Source organism: Pongo pygmaeus, chromosome 10, assembly GCF_028885625.2.
Source record: "Pongo pygmaeus isolate AG05252 chromosome 10, NHGRI_mPonPyg2-v2.0_pri, whole genome shotgun sequence".
NCBI classification, from domain to species: Eukaryota; Metazoa; Chordata; class Mammalia; order Primates; family Hominidae; genus Pongo; species Pongo pygmaeus.
The window spans coordinates 52,586,555-52,610,150 of NC_072383.2; the positions used below are offsets into that span (position 1 = coordinate 52,586,555).

At 40.7% G+C, this 23,596-nt stretch overlaps 1 protein-coding gene across 3 annotated transcripts in view; it reads right to left on the reverse strand.

The window, feature by feature from the left end:
- Nucleotides 1-2,189: 2,189 nt before the first annotated feature.
- TESPA1 (thymocyte expressed, positive selection associated 1) overlaps nucleotides 2,190-23,596 on the reverse strand; it is a 35,514-nt gene continuing 14,107 nt past the window's right edge. For 2 of the 3 annotated variants that reach the window (XM_063672814.1, XM_054444283.2), the window contains 8 exons: nucleotides 22,015-22,064; nucleotides 21,357-21,410; nucleotides 20,562-20,598; nucleotides 20,220-20,318; nucleotides 17,915-18,123; nucleotides 16,604-17,415; nucleotides 15,363-15,462; nucleotides 2,215-4,591 (listed from right to left, as the gene is read on the reverse strand). In XM_063672814.1, the coding sequence (XP_063528884.1) occupies nucleotides 15,364-15,462; nucleotides 16,604-17,415; nucleotides 17,915-18,123; nucleotides 20,220-20,318; nucleotides 20,562-20,598; nucleotides 21,357-21,410; nucleotides 22,015-22,064 (1,360 nt within the window). In that variant the 3' untranslated portion in view covers nucleotides 2,215-4,591; nucleotide 15,363. Of the gene's footprint in view, nucleotides 4,592-15,362; nucleotides 15,463-16,603; nucleotides 17,416-17,914; nucleotides 18,124-20,219; nucleotides 20,319-20,561; nucleotides 20,599-21,356; nucleotides 21,411-22,014; nucleotides 22,065-23,596 lie in introns of all 3 variants that reach the window. The other variant, XM_054444284.1, reaches the window with a different exon arrangement.

Genomic DNA, 23,596 nt, shown 5'->3' on the forward strand with positions numbered 1-23,596 from the left:
AAGGATGACTTTGAAGGGTTCAAGACTTCAGTAGAGGAAATAACTGCAGATGTGGTGGAAATAGCAAGAGAACTAGAATTAGAAGTGAAGCCTGAAGATATCATGGAATTGCTGCTTGTGATAAAACTAGCAAATGTGGCCGGGCACGGTGGCTCATGCCTATAATACCAGCACTTTAGGAGGCTGAGGCAGGTGTGTCACCTGAGGTCAGGGGTTTGAGACCAGCTTGGCCAACATGGTGAAACTCTGTCTCTGCTAGAAATACAAAAATTAACCAGGCGTGGTGGAGCGTGCCTGTAATCCCAGCTACTGGGGAGGCTTAGGCAGGAGAATCGCTTGAACCCAGGAGGTGGAGGCTGCAGTGAGCCCAGATCGCACCATTGCACTCCAGCCTGGGTAACAAGAGCAAAACCCCGTCTCAAAAAAAAAAAAGAGCAGTTATTTCTTATGGATTAGCAAAGAAATTGGTTTCCTGAGATGCAATGTACTCCTGGTGAAGACATTGTAAACATTGTTGAAATAACAACAAAAGATTTAGACTATTACATAAACTTAATTGATAAAGTGGCAGTGGGGATTGAGAGGATTAACTCAAATTTAGCCTCGGGCTAACAGCCTCCTACTTTTAAAATTTAACAGTCTGTATCTTCTCCAAGCCAGATGAATGCTTCCTCTCCCTCACTTCCCATCCCAGCCATTCCCACTGCCGTATTCCACCCAGTAGCCTCAGAGGCCTCTCTGTAGCTCAGGAAAGTGATCTCCTAAAGGCTTCTCCACCCATGTCACTTTCCTTGGAATCAGCTCCCTGTAATGACCTTGGCTTTCCCTGGCCTCCCCTTAGAATTCGCTTAGGAACTCCAATTTGCATACATACGCTTGTCACTTTTTGTTTTTTTGGGCAGCACTTATGAGCTCCAGGCTGTTTCCTGAGGGAGCCTATCTCCCAGATTGGCCTCTCTTCCTTCTACAGGGCTTTCAGATAATGCGGGATAGAAATGGGAGGTGGGAGAAAGTCATGGCTGAGAAAAGTCAGCACTGAAAAGGGACAGTGAAGAATTGGGGGAAAAGCTTGGACAACATGGAGAATGCATGTAACAGAAAAAAAAAGCACTTCTGCTCATGGCCATAGGACCAGAGCTCTAGCCCTGGATGCCAGCCAGTGATCTTGATCACATTCCTTTGCTCTCTCTGGCCCTTTTTTGTTTCTTTACTACCAGACAATTGGGCTGGTCCTTTTGAATTGTGATAGTCTGTAATTTCCAGCCTCAGTTTACCCATTGGGAATGGAAATATTAGCCCCTGCTTTGCTAAGTTCACAGTGTAACAATTTCGCTACAGCTGGTAAACAAGCCTACAACCTTATCGAGACTGCAGTGCTGCGCTCTGCTTAAGAAACCACTGAATTGCCGTGTGTCTAATCCATTATTCCTAAATGATGCAGCAGCTCTGCCATCCACCCAGCTTCTGTCACTCACATGGGAGAGAGGAGGGAACTGCAGAGTGGCCTGGAAACAATGAGCAGTTGTTAAGCAGCAACCAGCCAGTTCCCTTGGAGTGCGGACTCCCTCCTCCCATCGCCCCATTGCCCCTTCACTTAAGGACAGTTTGTGGCTGGGGAGGCTGGCAGAGAAGTCTGGTCCTCCCTGGTAGCCAACTGGAGAAGGTGGAGCCAGGCAGATTCTGGAGAGAGCTAAGGCAGCAGGGGAGCAGGGGAAGCCTTTGTTCTCAGGGCTAATAATAGAACTTGCTGCAAAATATTCGCACTCACCAACTCAATTCTTTCAGAATCTTTGGGGTGGGTGGAGAGGGTAGGGCAGCAGGGGAGCATGTGTTGTTTCTTTCTCCCTCCCTGGTGTTTCCCGTGCAGATCCATTTGTCACTCCTCATGGTCTGTGTGGCCTGAGACTAGAGACTGAGGAAGCCCCTAGGGAACAGAGGAGATTATCTTGACCATACCCCCGCTACCTTCAAAATGAGATCTCTGATAGACACACACTCTAGATGCCTTTCAGTTGTCCACTTTCAGTTGTTGAGGAGTAGTGTCTGGCAAAACTGAATGTGGGGATTGCCTCATTCTGCAGCCCCAACCCATTTCCTCATGGAGATGGGATCAAGGATGCTGTTAGTCTCTCAGGTTCTTAACATGGTTTGTGTCACATGGGTCCGAGTGAAGAGACCACCAAACAGGCTTTGTGTGAGCAATAAAGCTTTTTAATCACCTGGGTGCAAGGCAGGCTGAGTCCAAAAAGAGAGTCAGCGAAGGGAGATAGGGGTAGGGCCGTTTTATAGGATTTGGGTAGGTAGTGGAAAATTACAGTCAAAGGGGGTTGTTCTCTGGTGGGCAGGGGCGGGGGTCACAAGGTGCTCAGTGCGGGAGCTTCTGAGCCAGGAGAAGGAATTTCACAAGGTAATGTCATCAGTTAAGGCAAGAAACGGCCATTTTCACTTCTTTTGTGATTCTTCACTTGCTTCAGGCCATCTGGATGTATACGTGCAGGTCACAGGGGATACGATGGCTTGGCTTGGGCTCAGAGGCCTGACAGTTTGGATCTGTGTCCTCACCCAAATCTCATGTCAAACTGTAATCCCCATTGTTGGAGGTGGGGCCTGGTGGGTGGTGATTGGATTACTGGGTAGAGTTTTCATTAATCGTTTAGCACCATCTCCCCTTGGTACTGTATAGTGAGTGAGTTCTTACAAGATCTGGTCTTTTAAAAGTGTTAGCACCTCCCCTTTTCTTTGTTCCTCCTGCTCACACCACGTAAGATGCCTGCTCCCATTTTGCCTTCCACCATGAGTTAAAGCTCCCTGAGGCCTCCCCAGAAGCTGATGTTGCCATGATCCTGTATAGCCTGCAGAACTGTGAGCCAATTAAACCTCTTTTCTGTATAAATTACCCAGTCTCAGGTATTTATTTATAGCAGTGTGAGAATGGACAAATACAGTTCTTTGAATGAAATATCGTCAGATATTTCTGTTCTCTTGTGACGAGATAGCCTTAACTTTCCCCTCAGCTTGACCGAATAGGTTTCTTCCTGACTTCAGGCCCTTGACCTCCCTTAAGAATATTTGCTTTAGAAAATTTACTGTAGTTCTTCCTATTTCTTGAGATATAAATCTTCTTCCAGCCTCTTCCCAGTTTTACAACTCAGGAATACCTTTCTCTAGGACCTGAGAACCACCTCTTTGAAATATAAACATTAAGGAAGATAGTTCCCCTGTCTCCTGGTTTCTGTGGGTGGGAAGGGTAGGAAACTTGGAGTGGGGGGTTTTTTCCAAATTGTAAAACTATCTTTTATCATGAAATAGAAGAAAGTTCATTTTTTTCTTTTGGTATGGCGAATTAGTAAACACAGATGGTTTAAAATTTTTTCTACCCTAGACCTTTGTCTCTGCCTCACTAGGTATCAGACTTAGTGTGTGCCTTCTCCCCTAATGCTGGCAATAGCATCAGAACAAAATCAACTTCTGTTTATCATGTCTGGTGTAATTTTTCCCTTTAAACTTTTGGTTATGATTTCCCTCAAATTCCCTCAAGTCCCTCTCTTCCTGTCTTTTTTTATTATTATTATTATTTTTTTGTCTCACAATTTATTAGGCAGCCAAATAATACGCTTCTGGAAATGCATGTATCTTACTTCTCCCATTCTATTAATACTAATATTTTCTCAGGGAGAAATGTGTCCAAGATGCTCTGAAACCACATACTGCCTAAGAGAGCACTGCATGTGCTCAAGCCCTGTTTATTGACAAAATATTTAACTTCCAAAGCAAACTACAGCTGTTAATTAACTTTAAAAACATGCCATGATTTAAAAAAAATTTTGTATTGTTTTCTGCCAGCAGAAATAGCGTTTTTTTCCCCCCACAATGGCTAGGAGAAGAGACTCTGAATCCTACTTATCTCTTTGCATCTATTTATCTCTTTTCCATCTACTAAAGATGCAAAATTTTGGGTAGAGAAAGAAACTGGATTTAAGGAGGAGCCTCCAAGTTGATTTCTTCAAAGGAGGTCTCAAGAAGAAAAATAGGACTCTGGTGTTGTGGAAGATTTTCTGGAATTTAGTTAGGAACACAGGGATGAACAGAGGTGCAGAGGGAATCCTACTGTGAGATGCACCATGCTTTTAGAACCAGAAAGTGAGGTGTCCTTCCTCTCTTCACTTGGGCCTTTTGAAAGTATTAGAAAAAAACTTGTCCCCTAAACTTGATCCTGAAGTCTCCTAACTGCCCTTGGCAATGTCAAAGCTTGGGAGAAAATTAAGGCTTTGTTCAGTTTACTATTGTCCACATTATATATTTTAATACACACATAGTAGAGAAACCAGTGTACAGAGAAATGAAGCAATGTGCCTAAGGTCTTTGTGCATGCAGCTGTGGCAGCGTTAGGATGTGGATTCCAAATCGCTCAGTCTGGTCTTCCTCCCCATGTTCCATGCTGCCTTTCTCCTGCAGAGTTTGGGGGTTTGGAGGACCAAGGAGTAGGGGCTGGATGTTGAGGGCAGTGCAGTTTCCTGCAAGAGGTGGCTTTTAGGTTCTTCTATGAAGCCACTTCTGTCAGACCACATGCTGTTGTGGCAGTGGAGAAAGCCTGCAATGGGAATAAAAAAGATACATATCATGCATTTTTTAAACAACTTTGGGTACTGAGGTTGGTAGGAACTTTCATACCTCAGCTGTGGAAATGTTTCTCAGTATTATAAGTGATATTTAAAGTTATTAGCAGCAGCAGCAAAGAGTCATGTGACCTAGGGTTTCTGCTCTTTTCATCATGAGGTGAGATTCCTGCAAGAGTTTACCTCTTATTATTTAATACTTATAAAAGCATATATTTATACCTTTATTTTTTTGTATAGATTGCTGAGCACTGTTGGAGAATATCACTAAACCACTATCAATTCATGTTCTGTACCTTGAAATGAGCCTAACATTATTCACCTATTCAACTAGCAATGCATTTTCTATTAATAATTATTTCTCTTGTTTTTTCTACACAGTAGAATTCTCAAATTTTTACCATTCTTTTCCTGACTCACACTTTTTAGTAATGACCCCACAGGAAAAAGAGAGAAAGAAATAGGCAGAATTTTTCTTGACTTCCTCTCCAGATGACCAATATAACTATATTGACACTTAAAATTTTTTTCCATTTTTTCTTTCCTTTAATCTCAGAGAAATATCTGTCACACTATTTTATGGCTAGCTACACCCTCCAAAAGTGCCTTGGATCTCATCTCATCCCAGTTCTCAGTGACTTCACACCATCAACATCCATGATATGGTTTGGCTCTGTGTCCCCACCCAAATATCATGTTGAATTGTGATCCTGAGTATTGGAGGTGGGGCCTCATGGGAGGTGATTGGATCACAGGAGCAGATTTCCCCCTTGCTGTTCTCATGACAGCGAGTGAATTCTCATGAGATCTGGTTGTTTAAAAGTGTGTAGCACTTCCCCCTTCTCTCTCTCTCCTGCTGACCATGTGAATATGTTCTTGCTTCCCCTTCCCCTTCTGCCATGAATGAAAGTTCCTGAGGTCTCCCTAGCCATGCCTCCTGCACAGCCTGTGGAACCATGAGCCAATTAAACCTCTCAGGTAGGTCCTTATAGCAATGTGAGAACAGACTAATACAATCCCTTCCCTCCTAAACCATAGCCTTTCCCATTCTATTGATTCTTTCCTTCCAGGGAAATATTTACTGTATGCTTAAACTTTCACCATCCTAGAAAAAAATTATTTACCTACTTTCTTTTCATCATTTCTTATTCACTTTTCATATTAATATTTTAAAGCCTTGCACCCAAATAAAAATATTCTTATCAAGGTTAGTAATTGTTATCTAGTCACAAATACAATGGTATCTTTGCATTTTCCTTCCTATTGGATATTTTATGGTAAATGTTACTGAAGACTACTCCTTCTTGAGAGAAACATCACTTGGTTTTTATTTGCAACCTCCTTTTTCTAATCAATATTGCTCCTTTATATACATTGTTCCTTGATAAAACTTTAAATATTAATATTTCTGAGTTTCTTTTTTTTTTTTTTTTACTTCAGATTCTGATTCTGCATACTTTCTTTGGTGAACTATCTTTCCTCATGCCGTCACCTATTATAAGTAAGCCTTGAACTCCAAAAAGCTCAGTTCCTAGATTCCTTTATCTAACTGCCTTATGGACTGCTGTTTGAGTTTGCCCTCCAAAATTCATGTTGGAATTTAATTGCCATCGTGATAGTATCAAGATGTGAGGTCTTAGGGAAAAAATTAGGATTAGATAAACTCATCAGGGTGAGGCCCCATGATGGGAATCTTGGCTATATAAGAAGAGGAAGGGAGGCCTGGGATGGCATGCTCTTGCTTTTTTACCATGTGATATCCTCTGCCATGTTATGATGCAGGAAGAAGGCCCTCACCTTGGACTTCCCAGCTCCCAGAACTGTAGCAAATAAATTTCTTTTATAAAGTGAAATACCTGGTTTGTAATGTTCTATTACAGCAACAGAAACCAACGAAGACATGGACCTCTTTATCATAGTATTTTAGAAGTACCTTACACTCACCATGTTCAGATATGAACTCATCAGCTTTTTGTAAGTAGTCAAACAAGATGACTAGATATTCTTTCAGTACAATGTTAATCTTGACTTTCTATTTACACTGCTATTTTATATTTTTGCAAGGACAGAGATTACCTTAGTGATTTATGTTGGGTAGAGATGCAAATAATTTCCATCCAGTGGAACCAGTAATCCCAGAGATAAAGTTTATGCTGTTATTGGATATTAACCAGTTTTGTATCTAATATGGCAATCTATTAAATTATCTCTCTGTATAAATTGACTTCTCAAATAGTCTTTGGACCAGGTCAAGCATATTGCTGGTGCCTTCAGTAATTAATGAGTTGAGTAAAGTCTTTGAACATGTTTATCTACATTTGCATGAGAGTCATTATTTTACCTTTTTGAAAATTATACTTTAATATATTTGCCTTCTAAATTGTTATTCCTATTTTACTTCATTCTTAATAAAATGATATTTACATCCATTTAGTTGCCCAAGAGGAAACCTCTATGTGCTATCTTTCTTTCTGTTCCTTATTCCATTTTTCTTCCCCAAACACAAGTCTAATCGGTCCTGGCTTAGATATTTTACCTCCTGAATATCTCAAAATCTTACTCGTCCTCCCCTCCATTCCCACTGCCTTCAGCTTGTTTCTGATCATCACGTTTCTCCCTAGGTTTCTGCAGTAGATTCTTAAATTATTTTCCTTACTCCGTCGGTTTCCTACCCAGTCCATCTCCCATACTTCTGCCAGAATAATCTTTCTAAAAGACAAATCTAATCACATCACTTCCTTTGTAAATTTTTCAGGGGGTTCCTATCTTAGACTAAATGAAAACACTTAAAATAACATAGGAGACTTTGTTTTATAACTTCCTTTCTATTCATCTTTCTCATTTTCAGTTCTGATCTTTCTCCAGCACATCCCCTTTCTCCCACTAGGCATAAGGTGTAGTTTCATAAGATATTGCGGTATTCCATTCATCTGTCTTTGAACTTATCTTTCTCTCTGCCTAGAATATCAATATTGTGCTTTTCCTTTTTCTACTCTCCTCAGCCACCTTCTCCCTGTTCAATGTTGGACACATCTGTCCAGACTTACCTTCTCTACATCTTTTTTTTATTTACTTTTTTTTTTTTTTTTTTTTTGAGACGGAGTCTCGCTCTGTCGCCCAGGCTGGAGTGCAGTGGTGCGATCTTGGCTCACTGCAAGCTCCGCTTCCCAGGTTCACGCCATTCTCCTGCCTCAGCCTCCCGAGTAGCTGGAACTACAGGCGCCCGCCACTACGCCCGGCTAATTTTTTTTGTATTTTTAGTAGAGACGGGGTTTCACCGTGTTAGCCAGGATGCTCTCAATCTCCTGACCTCGTGATCCGCCCGTCTCGGCCTCCCAAAGTGCTGGGATTACAGGCATGAGCCACCGTGCCCGGCCTACCTTCTCTACATCTTTGCCAACACACATCGTTAAAAAAAGTAGTGTCATCTTCTGAAAGGTTAATTTCTGGTCCCTATGGCATTTAATGAAAATTATTAATAATTACTGATTTTCTTGTCATATTTTTCACTAAACTATGAACTCAAAGCATCCTGTGAACATTTCTGCTTATTCTGTATAATGCGCCTCTTGCTGGTGACTTTATAAGAAGGCAAGTACATTTCAGTGGTGACAAAGGTAGTGAGAGTATTGGTACTTAGCATAAAGGGTCAAGGCACACAGTAAATGAAGGTCAGATCCAAGTACAGGTAGTGAGGCTTGCCCTGATCCACAATAACAGCCTAAACTTCTGCTCAATCAGGGCCATATGCTCTGATGGAAATGGTCTTCGCTTGGATCTCAGGAGACCTGGGCTTTAGTTCTGGCTCTGACACTAACTAGTTGCATGATCTTGCTAAGTCCTTTTCTTGAGCCCAGTCAAGTATAAAACGGATTTCAGGTAAATGAAATCACAAAATGCAAAACCACAGACAAAAGAACACTGCTGTATCTTCTTTTCTCTTCCTCAGGCTTCCCTTTATCTACACTGTCTCATTCTTTCTTTGGCTGTGGAAGGCAGAAAGATAATCTTTATCTGCATTGCATAATCCCCATTTTCTAAGTTGTAGTTCAAATGGATCACCAAGATTACTTCCAAGGCTGCCAAGGCACACAACATCAGGTGTCAACATTCACATAGAAAGCAATGTAAGAATTGCTTTTGAGGATGTGCAGAGAAGAGGAGGTCCCGGCTTCATCCACACCACTTTACACAGTCCTTCTGGTAGAAAGAGCCTCTAGTAATTATACTGTATAGCATTTTCAGAAATATTGTCTCATATAAGTCTTATATAGAGAGATGATGTCCACAAGATTCATCCATGCCATCACATATTGCAAGGTTTCCTTTCTTTTAAAGGCTGAATAATATTTCACTGTATATATATGTCACATTTTCTTTATCCATTCATCCACTGATGGACATTAAGTTTGTTTCCATATCTTAGTCATTGGGAATAGCGCTGCAGTGAAAATAGGAGTGCTAATGTCTCTTCAAGATCCTGATTTCAATTCTTTTGGATAAATACCCAGAAATAGGATTGCTACATCATATGGTAGTTCCACTTTTTATTTTTTGAGGAAACTTAGTACTCTTTTCCATGGCCGTTGCACCATGTTACATTCTTACCAACAGTGTACAGAAGTTCCAGTTACTCTACATCCTTGTGAACGTGTATCTTTCTTTTCACTAGTAGCCATCCTAACAGGTTTAAGGTAGTATTTCATTGTGATTTTGATTTGCATTTTCTTGACGATTAGTGATATTGAGAATCTTTTGATATACCTGTTGGGCACTTGTATGTCTTCTTTCAATAAATGATAATTCCAAAATATATAAGAAACTTCTTCAACTTAATAACAAAACAAACAAATAGATCATCCAATTAAAAAAATGGGCAAAGGTTGACAGCCATCCCTTTGAGATGTAATCATCAAGGAAGGTAGCACCTCTCTCTTCCAGTCTCCATGGGCAGGTGGGCATCTAACTTAAGCACTTTGTTTTAACTTGCAAAACCACTTCCTGTCTTAAAAATATGAGAAGTTTATTTTTTTCTTTGCATAAAGCCAATTGACTGACACAGATGACCACTCCGATTACCAGGTAAGTATAGGGTGAACTGTGAGTGACAAATGATTCTGTTAAGTCTTCTTACTTGAGGACAAAGTATTGTTTATTTGACAACAGCCATGTAATGGGTTGTATCTGCTTGGCTGTGTACAAGGGTAAGATTTCGTTCTGTCTTTGCAATCTGTTTAGTGGATGTTCTGTAATGCATATCATAGTCTGCTTCAATGGTATTCAAAAATAAAACTTTCTTTCTTTTACACCTTTGTGGAGCGATTTCCTGGGGTGGGAGGAGATTTTGCTTTTAATTGTATTTTCCCAACAGAGGCAAAACAACATTGGTAAGAATTGTAAATGAGGTGGAAAAATATTCACATTTTCATGATGTCCTCCCACCATCCCTCCCCCTTGTTTAATCTCTTCCTACATTTCACATCTGACAGTACCTCTTCAGAATTTATTTTGATATAAAAATAACTGTGTCCAGTATCATCATCTATAAAATGGGGAATAATGAAAGACCTTATATCATAGGATGAAATGATTTAATATCCATAAGTGCTAAAGATACTGTCTGCTATGTAGTAATCCCTATATATATTTGTTGTTATTGGTAATATTATCATACAGGACAATCTTACATCAAAGAAAAGACTGTAGCTACCCAACTTACAAAGGTTCCACCAAGTACAAAACAGATAGTGCTTTGAGTTACCTACCATTTGGGGGTATCTCAAACTAGTTTTCTTCTTTGTCTCGTGCTCTGAACGAGCATTCCCACCTAGTCCCTCCTGTCTCTTCTGTTACCACCAGCAGGGTTGACCATAAAAATGAAAACTTCCACCTCTAGATATGGTCACTTCACAAAGAGAATAAATATTGACCTGTGCTACCTCAGATCTGGTAAAAGAAACAAAAAGAACAACAAAAAATAAAAACTTTCTCCTTGGCTCTGCCTCTTATAAGTGAGATAAAGGTCAAGTGGTTTAAATGTCAACACAGGAAACCAATAGAAAGGGCTGTGAATTTGACATTTTTGAGCATGGTGGAAATTATGAGGAAAGATGTGGGTCATCCTTTCTCAGGAACTTGGAGGAAGATTAAAACCTCTTTCCCAGCAGAGACTAAATGAGAAGGTGGCAAGTGAAGAAAGCTGTTGGCTGGGGGTCAAGGTCCTCTTTTAATAGAAAAGTTGCCTGTTTGACTTCATTTCGTGTTGCCATAACAATACCACAGATAATGGCAATTTTTAAAGAAAAGAAATTTATTTCTTACAATTCTGGAGGCTGGCAAATCCAAGGTCAAAAGCCCGCATCTGGTGAGGGCCTCCTTGTAGCATCATCCCATGGTGGAAGATGGAGGGGGAAGAGAGCATGAGAGAGCAAGAAAGCAAGACACAGCCAAACTTGGTTTTATAACAAGCTCGAGATAACGAATCCTCTCCCACAATAGTGACATTAATCCATTTATGAGGACAGAGCCCTCATGACCTAATCACCCCTCAAAGGTTTGACCTCTCAGCACTGCATTGGGGATTAAGGTTCCAATATACCAACTTTGTGAGACTCATTCAAACCACAGCAGTGCCCTTGTGCTAATTACAGAAACGCACTCACCTTATGTGAATGAATTAGAAAAAAATGGAGCTCGCTCTTAGAAGATGAAAGCCCTAGAGTTTTTGGATGGCAAGCTCAGTAGGGCTGGATTCTAATTCCCATTTGCCTACTCAGCTGGGTGTCTCTGGGCTATGCATGGGCTGCACAACACTACACGGTGGCTGGCTGAGTGCTGCTACCACTTCCTATCCACTACTAACAAGTAGTAGTTAATACCTGGGACTTGAAACGACATTACAATGGAAGATCATTAATCTCCAGGAAATAATTACAGACTCTGAAAAAGGGAGAAGTGGGACTATTTCCCAGCAGAACTGAAAAAATTATCCAACTTAGCTCTGCCTTTGATTGTGGTGAGTGAACTTCCCCCTTCCATATTTATCACACAGGCTTTAATATTGGCAGTACTGAGCTGTTGCTATAGCTCTCTCCGCTTCCTGAGATTTCTTAAAGGGTAATAGAGGAGTGGATTGAGAGAAATAGGTTATAGCTTTGTGAAAAGACGGTTAAACAAATGCACAGGACATTGGAAAAATTTGGGAACTACTGTGACCCCTTCCTCAGCCAAAGACTGTGTCAGGAAAGAAGAGATCTCTTATTCTTCTATGTAATCATAGAAAAAAATCACAAAATATTTTCCTAATTTACTTGAGAGAAAAAGTGCATTTAATTTATAAAGTTATTCTATTTCATTGATTATGATAAACCATTTTTTGTAAGACTCATAATTATTTTACATTCCACTTAAGGAGGCAAAAAAAGACAACTAAATTGGCTGACACTACAAATTTTAAGGCACAACCTAATTTCAGAGATGTTAAAGTGTGGAAAAATGTGTGCCTTAGAATCAATAAAATACAGCATTTTAAACCATTACCTCTCCTGCTGTAATGAAGCCCCATCACTGGCAGAAAATGGAATCTAGTTAGGTACTTGAAATGTATGACTCCTAGCAATACTTTCTCCCTAGCAATTCAATTCTGATGTTTTAAAATGCTGACCTTTAGACAAAGTTGGGACAGGTTTGTGAGAGGAACTTGTGTTCCGGGCATTGCATAGATTGCCCAGAAATGTATAACCATATAAATCCTGCACACAGCCTGCTTTGTGGAACATCTTGGCATTTTTTTTCTTGTGCAAGGCTGACATCTGCTGGACAAACAACACTTAAGCAAAGTGTTGCATTTTAGAGTAAATTCAATTCTTGGCAAGAACCTACTTGTGGAAAATATACTACACATTTTCTGAGGAGAAGTTGCATGTAATTCTTATCTTTGTTCTTTTATAGGTAAGGTGTTTTTTCCTTCTGGCTTCTTTTATGATTTTCCCCTTTACTTTTGATTTTCTGTAGTTTAAAAATTATATGCTTAGGTGTAGATTTTTGTGTTTTTTTTTTTTTTTTTTTTTTTTTGCATTTCTTCTTTTCGGTGTTCTCTGAGCTTTCTGGATCTGTGGTTTGGTATCTGACATTCATTTGGGGGAAATTCTCAATTATTATTGTTTCAGATCTTCCTTTTATTTCTTTCTCTCTTTCTTCTCCTTCTGGAATTTCCATTATGCATGTTACACCTTGTGTAACTGTCCCACATTTCTTGGATATTCTCTTTTATTTTTTTCAGTCTTCTCTTAGCTTTTAAGTTTTGGTGATTTTTATAGCTATAGTCTCAAGCTCAGAGATTCTTTCCTCAGCCATGTCCAGTCCACCAATAAGCCCATCAAAGGCATTCTTCATTTCTGTGACACCATTTTTTATCTCTAGCATTTTTTTTTTAATTCTAAGGATTTCCATCTCTCTGCTCATCTGTTCTTGCACACAGACTACTTTATCCATTAGAGTCCTTATCATTTTAGTTGTTTTAAATTTCCAGTTTGATAATCCTAACACCCCTGTCATATCTGAGACTGGTTTTAATGTTTTCTCTGTTTCTTTAATCTGTTTTTGCCTTTTACTATGTCTTTTTTTTTTTTATAACTGGACGCGATGTACTGAATAAAAGAAATTGATGTAAATAGGCTTTTAGTAATGTGGTGGTAAGGTTTAGGGAGAAGGGAAGTGTTCCATGGTCTTATGGTTAGGTCTCAGTCTTCCAGTGAGCCTGTGCCTCTGGATTGTGACTCTCACCTGTGCTTCTCATCCTCTCTGTCCCCTTTAATGGGACGGGATGGCTAGAGTAGGCTGGAGTTGAGTGTTTCCCTTCCTTCAGGTCGATTAGTTTCTGATAAAACCTCATCCGGTTAGGTTTTTGGTATCTAGTTTCTCCCGAGGGAAGACTTTGTTAAGAGGAATAGAATGCTCTGTTGCATTTCAAAATGGTTCCTTTCTCCCGTTCCCTGTGGGAAACACTAGGGGATTTTTCTCCAGTATTTCCTGTGAGAACCTGGTTGAGCTCCTAGAAGTAAGACTCCCAGAAATAAGGGGCCTCCCAATGACTGGGTCTCCCTAGAGTTTTTATTTCTCAGACTGGTCCATGCTGAGCATCCAGTAATTCCTCGGTTATTGTGTGGATTCTCTACTGTGGTCCTGATTCCTGGGGGAGTTTATGCTTTGGGGTTTTTGCTCTAACAAGTCATAAATCTTTGCATTTGCCTATTTCTCTAATTTGAGGAGAAATGGTTTGCCCTGTGACCCACTTCTCTGATGGGTCTAGAACGGTTACTAATTTTTCAGTCTGTTCAGCTTTTTACTTGTTTGGGTGGAGTGGCCGCTTCTAGCTCCTAACGTGCCAGACCAGCAACTGAAACCATCTGAAACTTCTTGAAGTGCATATGACATATTGATGCCTTCTGCTATTTACCTCTTTTGTGAGTGACTAAATATATACATATGATTCATATACCCTGAGATGTAGGTAGCAGGTAAGAGAGAAACAAGAGTGATTAGATTCCTAAAACCACAGAGAATTAGAATTAGAACAGTTAGAATTGTAAATATCTTTGTGTGTCTGAGCAAGTGCCACTGAAATTTTGGAGTATTAACCAAGAAAACAATTAGAATAGAAAATGCAGAAAATGGTACCAAGATATCCAAAATAAAGGAATCTCTAAGCAAGATTTATTTACTTAATTCAATAAAGATTGTAATTTATACTATCTGGGGAAAATACCATTATCCCTTATGCCATTTTCTTTGTGGTTGTAGTAGATAGGTGGTTAAAACTACAGAAAGACTAATTTTCATTAGTTTAAGTAATAAATTACTGGCCAAACTATTTCAAGGTATAAGAGATATTTCTGAAAAAATTAATACTGAAAAACTCATATCTGGAAGAAAGAAATTTTAGCTGCAATAAATAACAATGTGAAATTCATTTCCTGCTTTGAGAAGGGGAGGGAAAGCTACCTTCATCCGACCATAGTTGCAGAAGGGAGCTCAGACCCTAAATGAGCATAGCTGTGAGGTACATTGAGGAGTCTGCTCTGAGTCCAATGATGTGGGCTGATTAGAACATAGCTGAAAGCAGGTGTTGGGATATTGACTTCCATGGCTGGTCCTCACCTGTTACAAAACTTCTACTACAATGAGTTTCAAACTTCAATATGCAATCAATTATCTAACCTAAAGATCTTGGTAAAACTGTGATTCATTAGGTCTGGGGTGGGGGCTGACAATCCACATTTCTAACAAAATCCCAGGGGATGCTGATGCTCCTTGTATCTGTAGACTACAGTTTGAATATTAAAGTTCTACACAATGTCTTCTGAAACAGCAGTTCTCAGACTGTGATTACCAGACCAGCAGCAATAGCATCACCTGAGAACTTCTTAGAAATGCAAATTCTTTGGTTCTATCCAGGCCAACTCAATCAGACACTCTGGGAGTTGGGATCCGGTCATTTGTAGTTTAACAAGCCCTCCAGGTGATTGTGATGCCTGCCAAAGCCTGAGCATCATTGATCTAGAGAGGTATTTTCCAGCCATAATAGAATTACCTGGAAGCTTAAAATAATTAGTCATTGGTTTCCAATTAAATCAAAATTACAGGTTGTGGGACCCTTTATTATGGGGTTAAAAAAAAAAAAAACCTTCCTCATTTGATTACAATGTGCAGCCAGGTTTGACAACTGCCTGAGAGAGGCCCACTTACTTCATGAGTCTTTGCCAGCAAAAGTCTGGTGGTGGTGGGGGTGCCTGGGTCTGCTGGGCCAGCGACTCTGACTCTGCTCCTCTTCACTGTTGCTTTGCACCTGTAACCAAGATCCCACAGAACTCAGCCAGAGCCAAGGGGGAAAGGGGGTAAGGAAAGGTGCAGGTGGCAGGTAGCTGTAGGGGAAGGAGGCTGAGTGTACTTGAGAGACAGCCTCTTCTGTGGTGTCAGGGACACAGTAATGAGGAAGGCAGGAGCGGAGGTGTAGCTCTACATTCAAGGAGAGGTGACATACATGCAAATGATATTTCAAATAATCACGGCTTCTTTTTGTGGCAAGGATTTAAAAGGTTTTTAAAGAGATCCCAACACTTCATGGAAGTACCTTCCATAGACCCAGGCAAGAGGAGTTCTGAGTCTTAGAGGGTCAGAAGGGTTGGTGGACTTAGAGAATGTGCCCACCTAGTCCTGCACTATTCCTTCTAGAACATTCTTTGGTTACCCAGAATCACAAAGTTTGCTGGTCAAATGGCCCCAAGCCGGTTGCAGGAATGTGCATTGGTTTTGCCTGATGACTGTTCTCTCAAGGGCTGACCTCTCCAGTAGTGTATGCAGTCTAGGCCCAAATGATGACCAATGGCTGTTTGTGTAGGTGGGAGCTTGTGGCATTTGGATGTGCAGGCTTGGGTGACCAACATGGACATGCAAGGTCCCTTATGGTATAGGACAGGTCTGGGCACGGGAAGAGAAGGGAACAGGTCAGGAGCTGGGGAGTGGTTCTGCTCACACTGTCACATTCTAGCACAGAAGTCCTAAGAGTCTGAGAATCCTAGATTGAAATCTGGACTTCTGGGTCTTTATGGTTAGATATTTGTCAAGGTAAGGGAGAATTTATTTTATTTAAGAGTGGTTAGCTTTGTGTAAAACTGCTCTCCATTTGTAATCTCATGGGGACCACAACAAATGGTAATGACAGGTGTACTTAAGGAGAACATTAAATGGCAATCAGATCAGGTAAGTATTACCAAAGGAGCTCTGAAAACTCGACTGCTTTTAGGAAACCAGGCCTCTTTCTCTTTCCCCCTGTATATTAACCCTGAATTCAAATCAGAAAGTGGTATATCTGGCTAGGACAGGAAGCCTGGATTTTTTTTTCCCCCAAGGGTCCTAACCCTTCATCTTCTAGGAAAGAATCTACAGTCTTTCTCTGCCAGTCTCTCCCTCACCTCCAACCCACTTACCTCCTCCAAGTCAAAAGTGTCCTGTGGCTGCTGGCTTAAAGACCGATGCAATTCTGGTCTGTCTACACTCTGCTTCCATTTCTGCTGGGTGATGGACAGGTCCAAGGACTTAACCTTCCTGTCCATGAGATTCTTCTGGAAGAGGCTCTTTCTTGCTCTGCTCTTTCTTTTCCAGAAAGTCTCATCCTTGGCTGGATGGGTTTCCGTATTGGTGGCTGGTAGACTACACAGCTCTCTCCTTATCTGAGCTGGGTCTGTGCTCCACTGTGGATCTTCTATGGGCAGAGAATGTGTGCAACAGGGTATCTTGGGGTTCGAATCCAGAGTTTGTGATGGTGCTAACACGGTGGACATCCCCTGCTGTGTTTCCTCTTTGCAGCAGAGGACACATGGATAGGGAGAAGTGGCCAACTTTTTACCCTCAACAGGGGGCACAGGAACTTCCTGTGAGAATTGCCCCAAATCAGAGTCTTGCTGGAGGAACTGCTTCTCTTCTTTCACTTTATCCATCACTTCCAACACAACTTGGTCCAAACTGTTCCTTTTGGGGGTGTTGTGGGGTGGTGGTGGCCGATCTCGGGGGCATGTGTACAGACACATCTTGGAGATGGCTTTCCGAAGGCGGTCTCTGGGTGACTGGGGTTCAGGCTCTCGGGACAGAATCCTGATGGATGGCACATCAGTTGGATGGTTGCAATTCCAGAACATGTGGGATGGTGTGAACTTTTGGACAGGTGTCTTAGACACATAGGAGTAGAGACAGAAGAAGGCATCAGCAGTGACAGCCAGTGTTTGCACCTGCTTAAACCTGCCTGGGTACAAGAGTTAAAGATGGTGAGTCTGGGGTTCATCAGCAAATGTTCTTAAATCTCTCCCTTCAGAAGGCTCCCCAAAGCTCAAAATTCAGGGAGAAGCTTCCAATTTTCCTACTAGTGTTTCTCCCTTTTAGATTTCTAACACTCTTTTTCTGGAATTTCATGACTTCTTGACACCCCATCCCATGAAGATATTCCAACTGGGAAATAAAAAAGAGGGCTAAGATTTATAGACATCATGCTGATATGATTGACTGAAAGGCAAGAAAGCCTAAAGGAAGCAGTAGTGGCCTGAAGTCTCTTAAAGGCTATTTCTTTAAGAGAAAGAATCAGATAGAGTTCTCCATCTTCATTGAAGACAACATAAGAGGAAATAGACACAATAGGCAAAGGGTGAAAGATAACCACGAGAAAGCAGGATTTGAAGCCACTGAGCCCTGCTGTGAAAATCTAAAGGAAAAGGGAAGTAGAGCAGATGCCTGGGAGGGACACTCACTGGCCAGCATGAGGCAGGGGTCTTCCATTTCAATCCTCCGCACCTGGGACTTCAGGAAGAGCTGGAAATCAATGCCCTTGGCCTGAGAGGGGGTGGTGAAAAATCGGGCGGGTATCCGAGAAGTGTCTTTGTGATCCTCTTGGCCAAAGCCCAGACTGAAGAGGACATCTTCTGCATCTTCTTGCACTTTGTCCAGAATTTCCGAGATGCTGAAATGAGGGAGTTTGGGTAAATAAGGGACAACTTTGAGACATATGGTAATTCAGAATATCAGAATATCTAATAAAAGTGTCAGAAGACTGAAATTCTTTTCTGTCCATTTCTCTACTTTTCACCGTGACTTTGAGAAAAACTTTCACTTCTCTGAACCTAAATTATCTGTTGGAAACATGGAAACTACAATCCAACCCTAGTTACAAAAACTGATTAAAACTTTAGTACAGTACTCTGAACAACTTATTGCAGATGAATAAAAATTTAAGTAAATATGAAAGGATTTTGAAAAATAAGAGCAGTATAGATATAAATAAATTTCACAGTTGCATCATTAAGTGCTCAGTTCCCAAATTTGCCATCCGACTTGCCCCAGTGGTTGTTGCGTGGGACAACTAATCAATGAATATGTAAGAAACATAGAACCCCTGAAGTTAAACATTTTTATTCTTGATCTTAGGGCAAAAAGTAATCAGTAAGTACATCCAAAACCTGATTTTGAGAGATATGCTCCTTTCTAGCACTATTTTCAGTACAGAAGTCCTGTGTCACAGAAGATCACATGCACGCGCTCTCTCTTTATGGTATCAACCTGGATTTATGTCTAAATCGGAGTTCCACCAACCTGGGTGACACTAGAGCTTAGTAATTGTGTTTCAGACAGTGAGGCTAAGGGAAGCTATTATTATTTGAGGCTTTGAATAATCACTATCACTCTCTTCAGAAAGTATGCTGGGCTTTTTGATCAAATAGGGACCATCTTGTTTAGCTAATAGCTGGACAGTCGGAATCCCTGGATCTACTCTTGTGCTTGCCAGCTTTTATCTTCATGGTCCTAAGTTTCCCTATCTGTGAATTGTGGGCATAAAACTGGATCAGTGCTTCTCAACCATGGCTACATGTTAGGGTCACCTTTGCAGGCTTTAAAAATGCATATATTTGAATCCCATCTCCAGACATTCTGACTAAATTGAACTAGGGTATGAACTAGGACTAAGGCTCAGTGAGGATAAATTACTAAACTTGGTCATGTAACAAAATTTAAGTCTCAGAACCAGGTCTCAAATTCAAATTTTGACTTCAAATTTCAGATACTTTTCATTATATCATAGTAGTTTTCCCAACTTTTCATCTTTTTTAAAGAGTTATTTGTGTGTATATTTTGTCCACCCTGTTAAATCATTCAGCTCCTGGGATCAAGCTATTTGTCTGCTTCATCTTTTCTTTTTTTATTTTTATTTTAAGTTCTGGGGTACATGTGCAGGAAGTGCAGGCTTGTTACATAGGTAAATGTGTGCTAGGGTGGTTTGCTGCACCTATCAACCCATCACCAAGGTATTAAGCCCAGCATGCATTAGCTATTTTTCCTAATGGTCTCCCTCCTCTCACCCCATCCCCTGACAGGTCCCAGTGTGTATTTTTCCCCTCCCTGTGTCCATGTGTTCTCATTGTTCAGCTCCCACCTAGACGTGAAAACATGTGGTGTTTGGTTTTCTGTTCCTGTGTTAGTTTGCTGAGGATAACGGCTTCCAGCTCTATCCATGTCCCTGCAAAGGACACGAATGCATTCCTTTTTATGGCTGCCTAGTATTCGTGTATATGAACCACATTTTCTTTATCCAGTCTATCACTGATGGGCATTTGAGTTGATTCCATGTCTTTGCTATTGTGAATAGTGCTGCTTCATCTTTTTCAAATTCCATACAGTCATTGCCTGGTCTGCCTGTCTGAATGAATTAATATTTTATTGCTTCATTCAATCAACAAATTAGTCAATTAATCAATACATTGTTTACTGAGCACCTACTCTGAGTCTTGGAACTGTGATGGTACCAATACTATACCTCCTGGGGTACAAGTTTCAGTGGGAGGAGACACCTGTATTTTACACATAGTATTCAGCTCTGAGAAGACTCCTCTGCATCTTTCACAATTCTTGAAACAAATGTGGTCACATTTTTCAAGTATGCAGTAAAAGTGCATAAAAGCTCCAGTAAGATATCCCAGAAAAAACAGGCAATGGCTCTTGGTTCCATTCTCCTATGCTTCTCATCTTCTCCACCCTTCCACCCTGCCAAACTTCAGTACCTACCTTGAACTAGTCTTGTTGGTCCCCCCAGTCATGCTGCTGGAAGCCAAACTACAGCCAAGATCAAGTAGCTGGCAAGGCCTGGCTGTCTCGAGGAAACTCCTGCAGAGATCAAAGCTGTTGTCATACAAATCTTGTTTCCAGTCTGCACCCTGGCTTCAAGGAATCCCTGCTGGGCTTATTCACCCCCTGAAGGGTACCTTTTAGTCTATGCAGTGGTTGTTCATTGGAAAGTCTCACTCTCTAATGTGAATCTTTAGCTCTTTATTTTAATCTCTTTGACCTACCCCAATTCATTGATTCTTAAAGGAGACATCATTCACCCTGGCCGAACCTAACACTTACCTGGAGAAGAGTTTGCCATTGGCGGCCAGTAGTGTGGCTGGACAAGAAACAGAGAAGCAAAGAGCAAATTAGAAGGAAAAATGAAAATCACCTGTGTTGCCCCTCTGAACTTAAAACTCAGTCTTCTCTGTTTCCTTTTGTGACTATGACAGGCTAGCTGGACCCCGTGAATTCTGCACTTCTTGGGGCCTCAAGATTACCTAACACAGTTCTGGAATAGGGACAGATATGCCAGAGAGTAACTGGCCTTAAGCCTCTGAACTTCTGACCCATGACTGATGTGTAGGCAAGAGCCCCTCTGTCCTGAAAAGGATAGAGTCACTTGGCCTTCCTGGCTAGTGTTCCTGTCCCCCTACACAAGTCTTTACAGGTCCCAGGAGACACTGGTAGGTTGCTGTGCTTTCATTCTTTACTGATGTCCTTCTCCTCCCGCAGTATAGTCTCTATTTCACACCCAGTGCACAGACTTGTTTGGAGTTTCTGTACAGAAAACAGTCTTAAAGCTATCTGGGCAGCAAATTTTATAGTAATTTTATATGTTATCATCCCAGGGGCCAAAGGAAAGTTCCAGTGATGAACCAGTAGGAGTCATGGCAGGCTGATGAGGAGGTGTTTCTGGGCATGTGATGCCTTCTGTATTTTACATTAGATAATAATGAGACTGCCCTTTCCCTATAGATAAGACTCCATGGATGGGCTGTTTCTTTTTGAAGTTTTGCACTTCCATCCTATTCTGAATTCAACCAATGTATATCCTGTTTTCTCATCCCAACCTCAGAGAACTGCGCCACTTACCCTCTGCTCCCAGGGTCAAGTCATCTTCAAAGCTGGTCCCATGGCTGCAGAAGCCTGTCCAATAATCAGGTGAGGGTCACAGAAAACCAGGATGGAACATATACACATGCACACGCACACCCCTGCATACACGAACATCTTCACATGCCCTTAGACTAGACTTGCACAACCAGATAATTATACTAGATACCCACATTTGTCAAATTACCACAAACTGCACATATATCACCTCAGAAGTCATATTCATTTTTGATTCAGAAAGAATCACATGCATTCACCTATAACCTTTCCCCTATATCACATAGTTATGTACACAATCCCCTGCCAAACAGCAAACACATGGGGGTGTGCACTCACACCCATATAAACACATATTTTATAAAGTTCTTTTCCTATAGCAGTGGTTGTTATCTGAGCAACCACTAGCAGAAGATAGCCTATGACTGTTAGTGAGCCTGTGGGCTCTGAACCAGCACTTTCTTCTGGATTTCCTGAAGCCTTGTGACCACCAACAGTGTTTTGCAGCCAGTTTAAGAACACTCGGGGACTCTTTTGCATGCCTATGCATGTACATGTGCATAAACACTCACATACACACACGCACCGGTATATCACTCTCCAGGTAGAAGAAAAATAGATGGACAGAACCTATACTCACCATTGTAGATAAACTGTCCTGCTTCCTCAGAAAATCCTTCTTCAGAGTATCTAAACCAAAAACAGTCTTACAGGTTGAAGTCACTTACTACATTTTCCAAGGAGCTTTCTCATGGAAAAACTCACACATATTCATATTCTTTTCCAATGAGAGTCAGTAGTATTTAATTTGCTTTTATGTTGGAGAAAACAAAGACAGAGTGGTTACTTGTCTGAAAAATTCATAGAAGTAATTTGGGAAACTGGGGCTGGAATGCACTATATTTTAGATTGTGCTTCTGTTGTCCTGGCCACAGGACTAAAGGACAAAAGTCAACTTAGCAATGATTCTTCGGTCTTTAGGTAAAACAGGAAAGAAAGAATATTGAAGCAAAACTGGAGAATTACATTCATAGAAGCAGGGGTTTGCGTGCCATGATTTCCAAATCACAAATACAAATTTCTAGGTTTTCTTAAAACTTTTAGATCACCTTAACCACCCACACTTCCTTCCTTCTCTCTGAACCATGTTATTGCTGAATATCGTGTCATTCAGGAAACAGCAGAAATTGTATCCTGGTTAGAGATATTTAAAAATTTTCAGACATGGTCTTATCAAACATTTACCATCTCCAACAGAAGAACAAACAGAAATCAGCACAAATGGTGGTGAGAGACAGCTCAGTTTTACAAACAAGCAAGAAATTCTCTCTGTCCAAAAACAGGTGTGTGAAGTAATCTGTGACAGAGCTTTGAAACGCGATCAGCACATCCAGATTCTAGTCCTGGCTCATCGTGGCTGTTTTGTTCTCAAATATTATGTAAGAGAATTTGGATCCCTAGATATTATCATCATTTAAGTCTGCTTCAAACACTGATATGTTGTGAATTTTGTGGAGTTTGCTTTCCTAAAGCTTTTACATGGAAGTTGTTCATGGTGCTTTAAATGTAATCTCAAGTGGAGGTTGGAGGGGAAAAGGGTCAGTAATGTGAGTTAGCAGAGAAACTGAAGTGCATCCACTGGTGCTGGTCCTAAAGGAGCTTTTCTCTTTATCAGTCTCCAGCAATCCAGATTACTCTCAGGCCACTGGAGTATCACTTCACGGCGTGTGTAACAGTGGGAATAGGCTTACTAACCAAATATCTGTAGGTCAAGTTCTGCCTAAATTTTACAAAATAAGTCACTACACACACACACACATATATATGTGTGTGTGTGTGTGTAGATAGATAGATATAGATATATCTTTTGCTTGTAACTCCTTTCAGTAGTAAAAAAATCAACCATGTTTACCAAAATCTGAATTTTAATATGTCCTTATGAAAAATACTACATCAAAGGTTCATTATAAAATATGAAATAATAGCCAAGCTCGTTAAGAATAGGTAACTCTAATAATGCACCTAGAACTATAAATATATTTTTCTCTTCCTAATATATAATTGCATAAAATATGTTGTGGTATAATACTACAAACATGTGTAACTATAATATTTACTATTACTACTAAAAACAGCATGATAGCTAATATAGTCAAGTACTAGAATATTACAATTTACTACTGTATTTAATGCTTGTGTTGTAGCTGCACAGTAGTGCCACT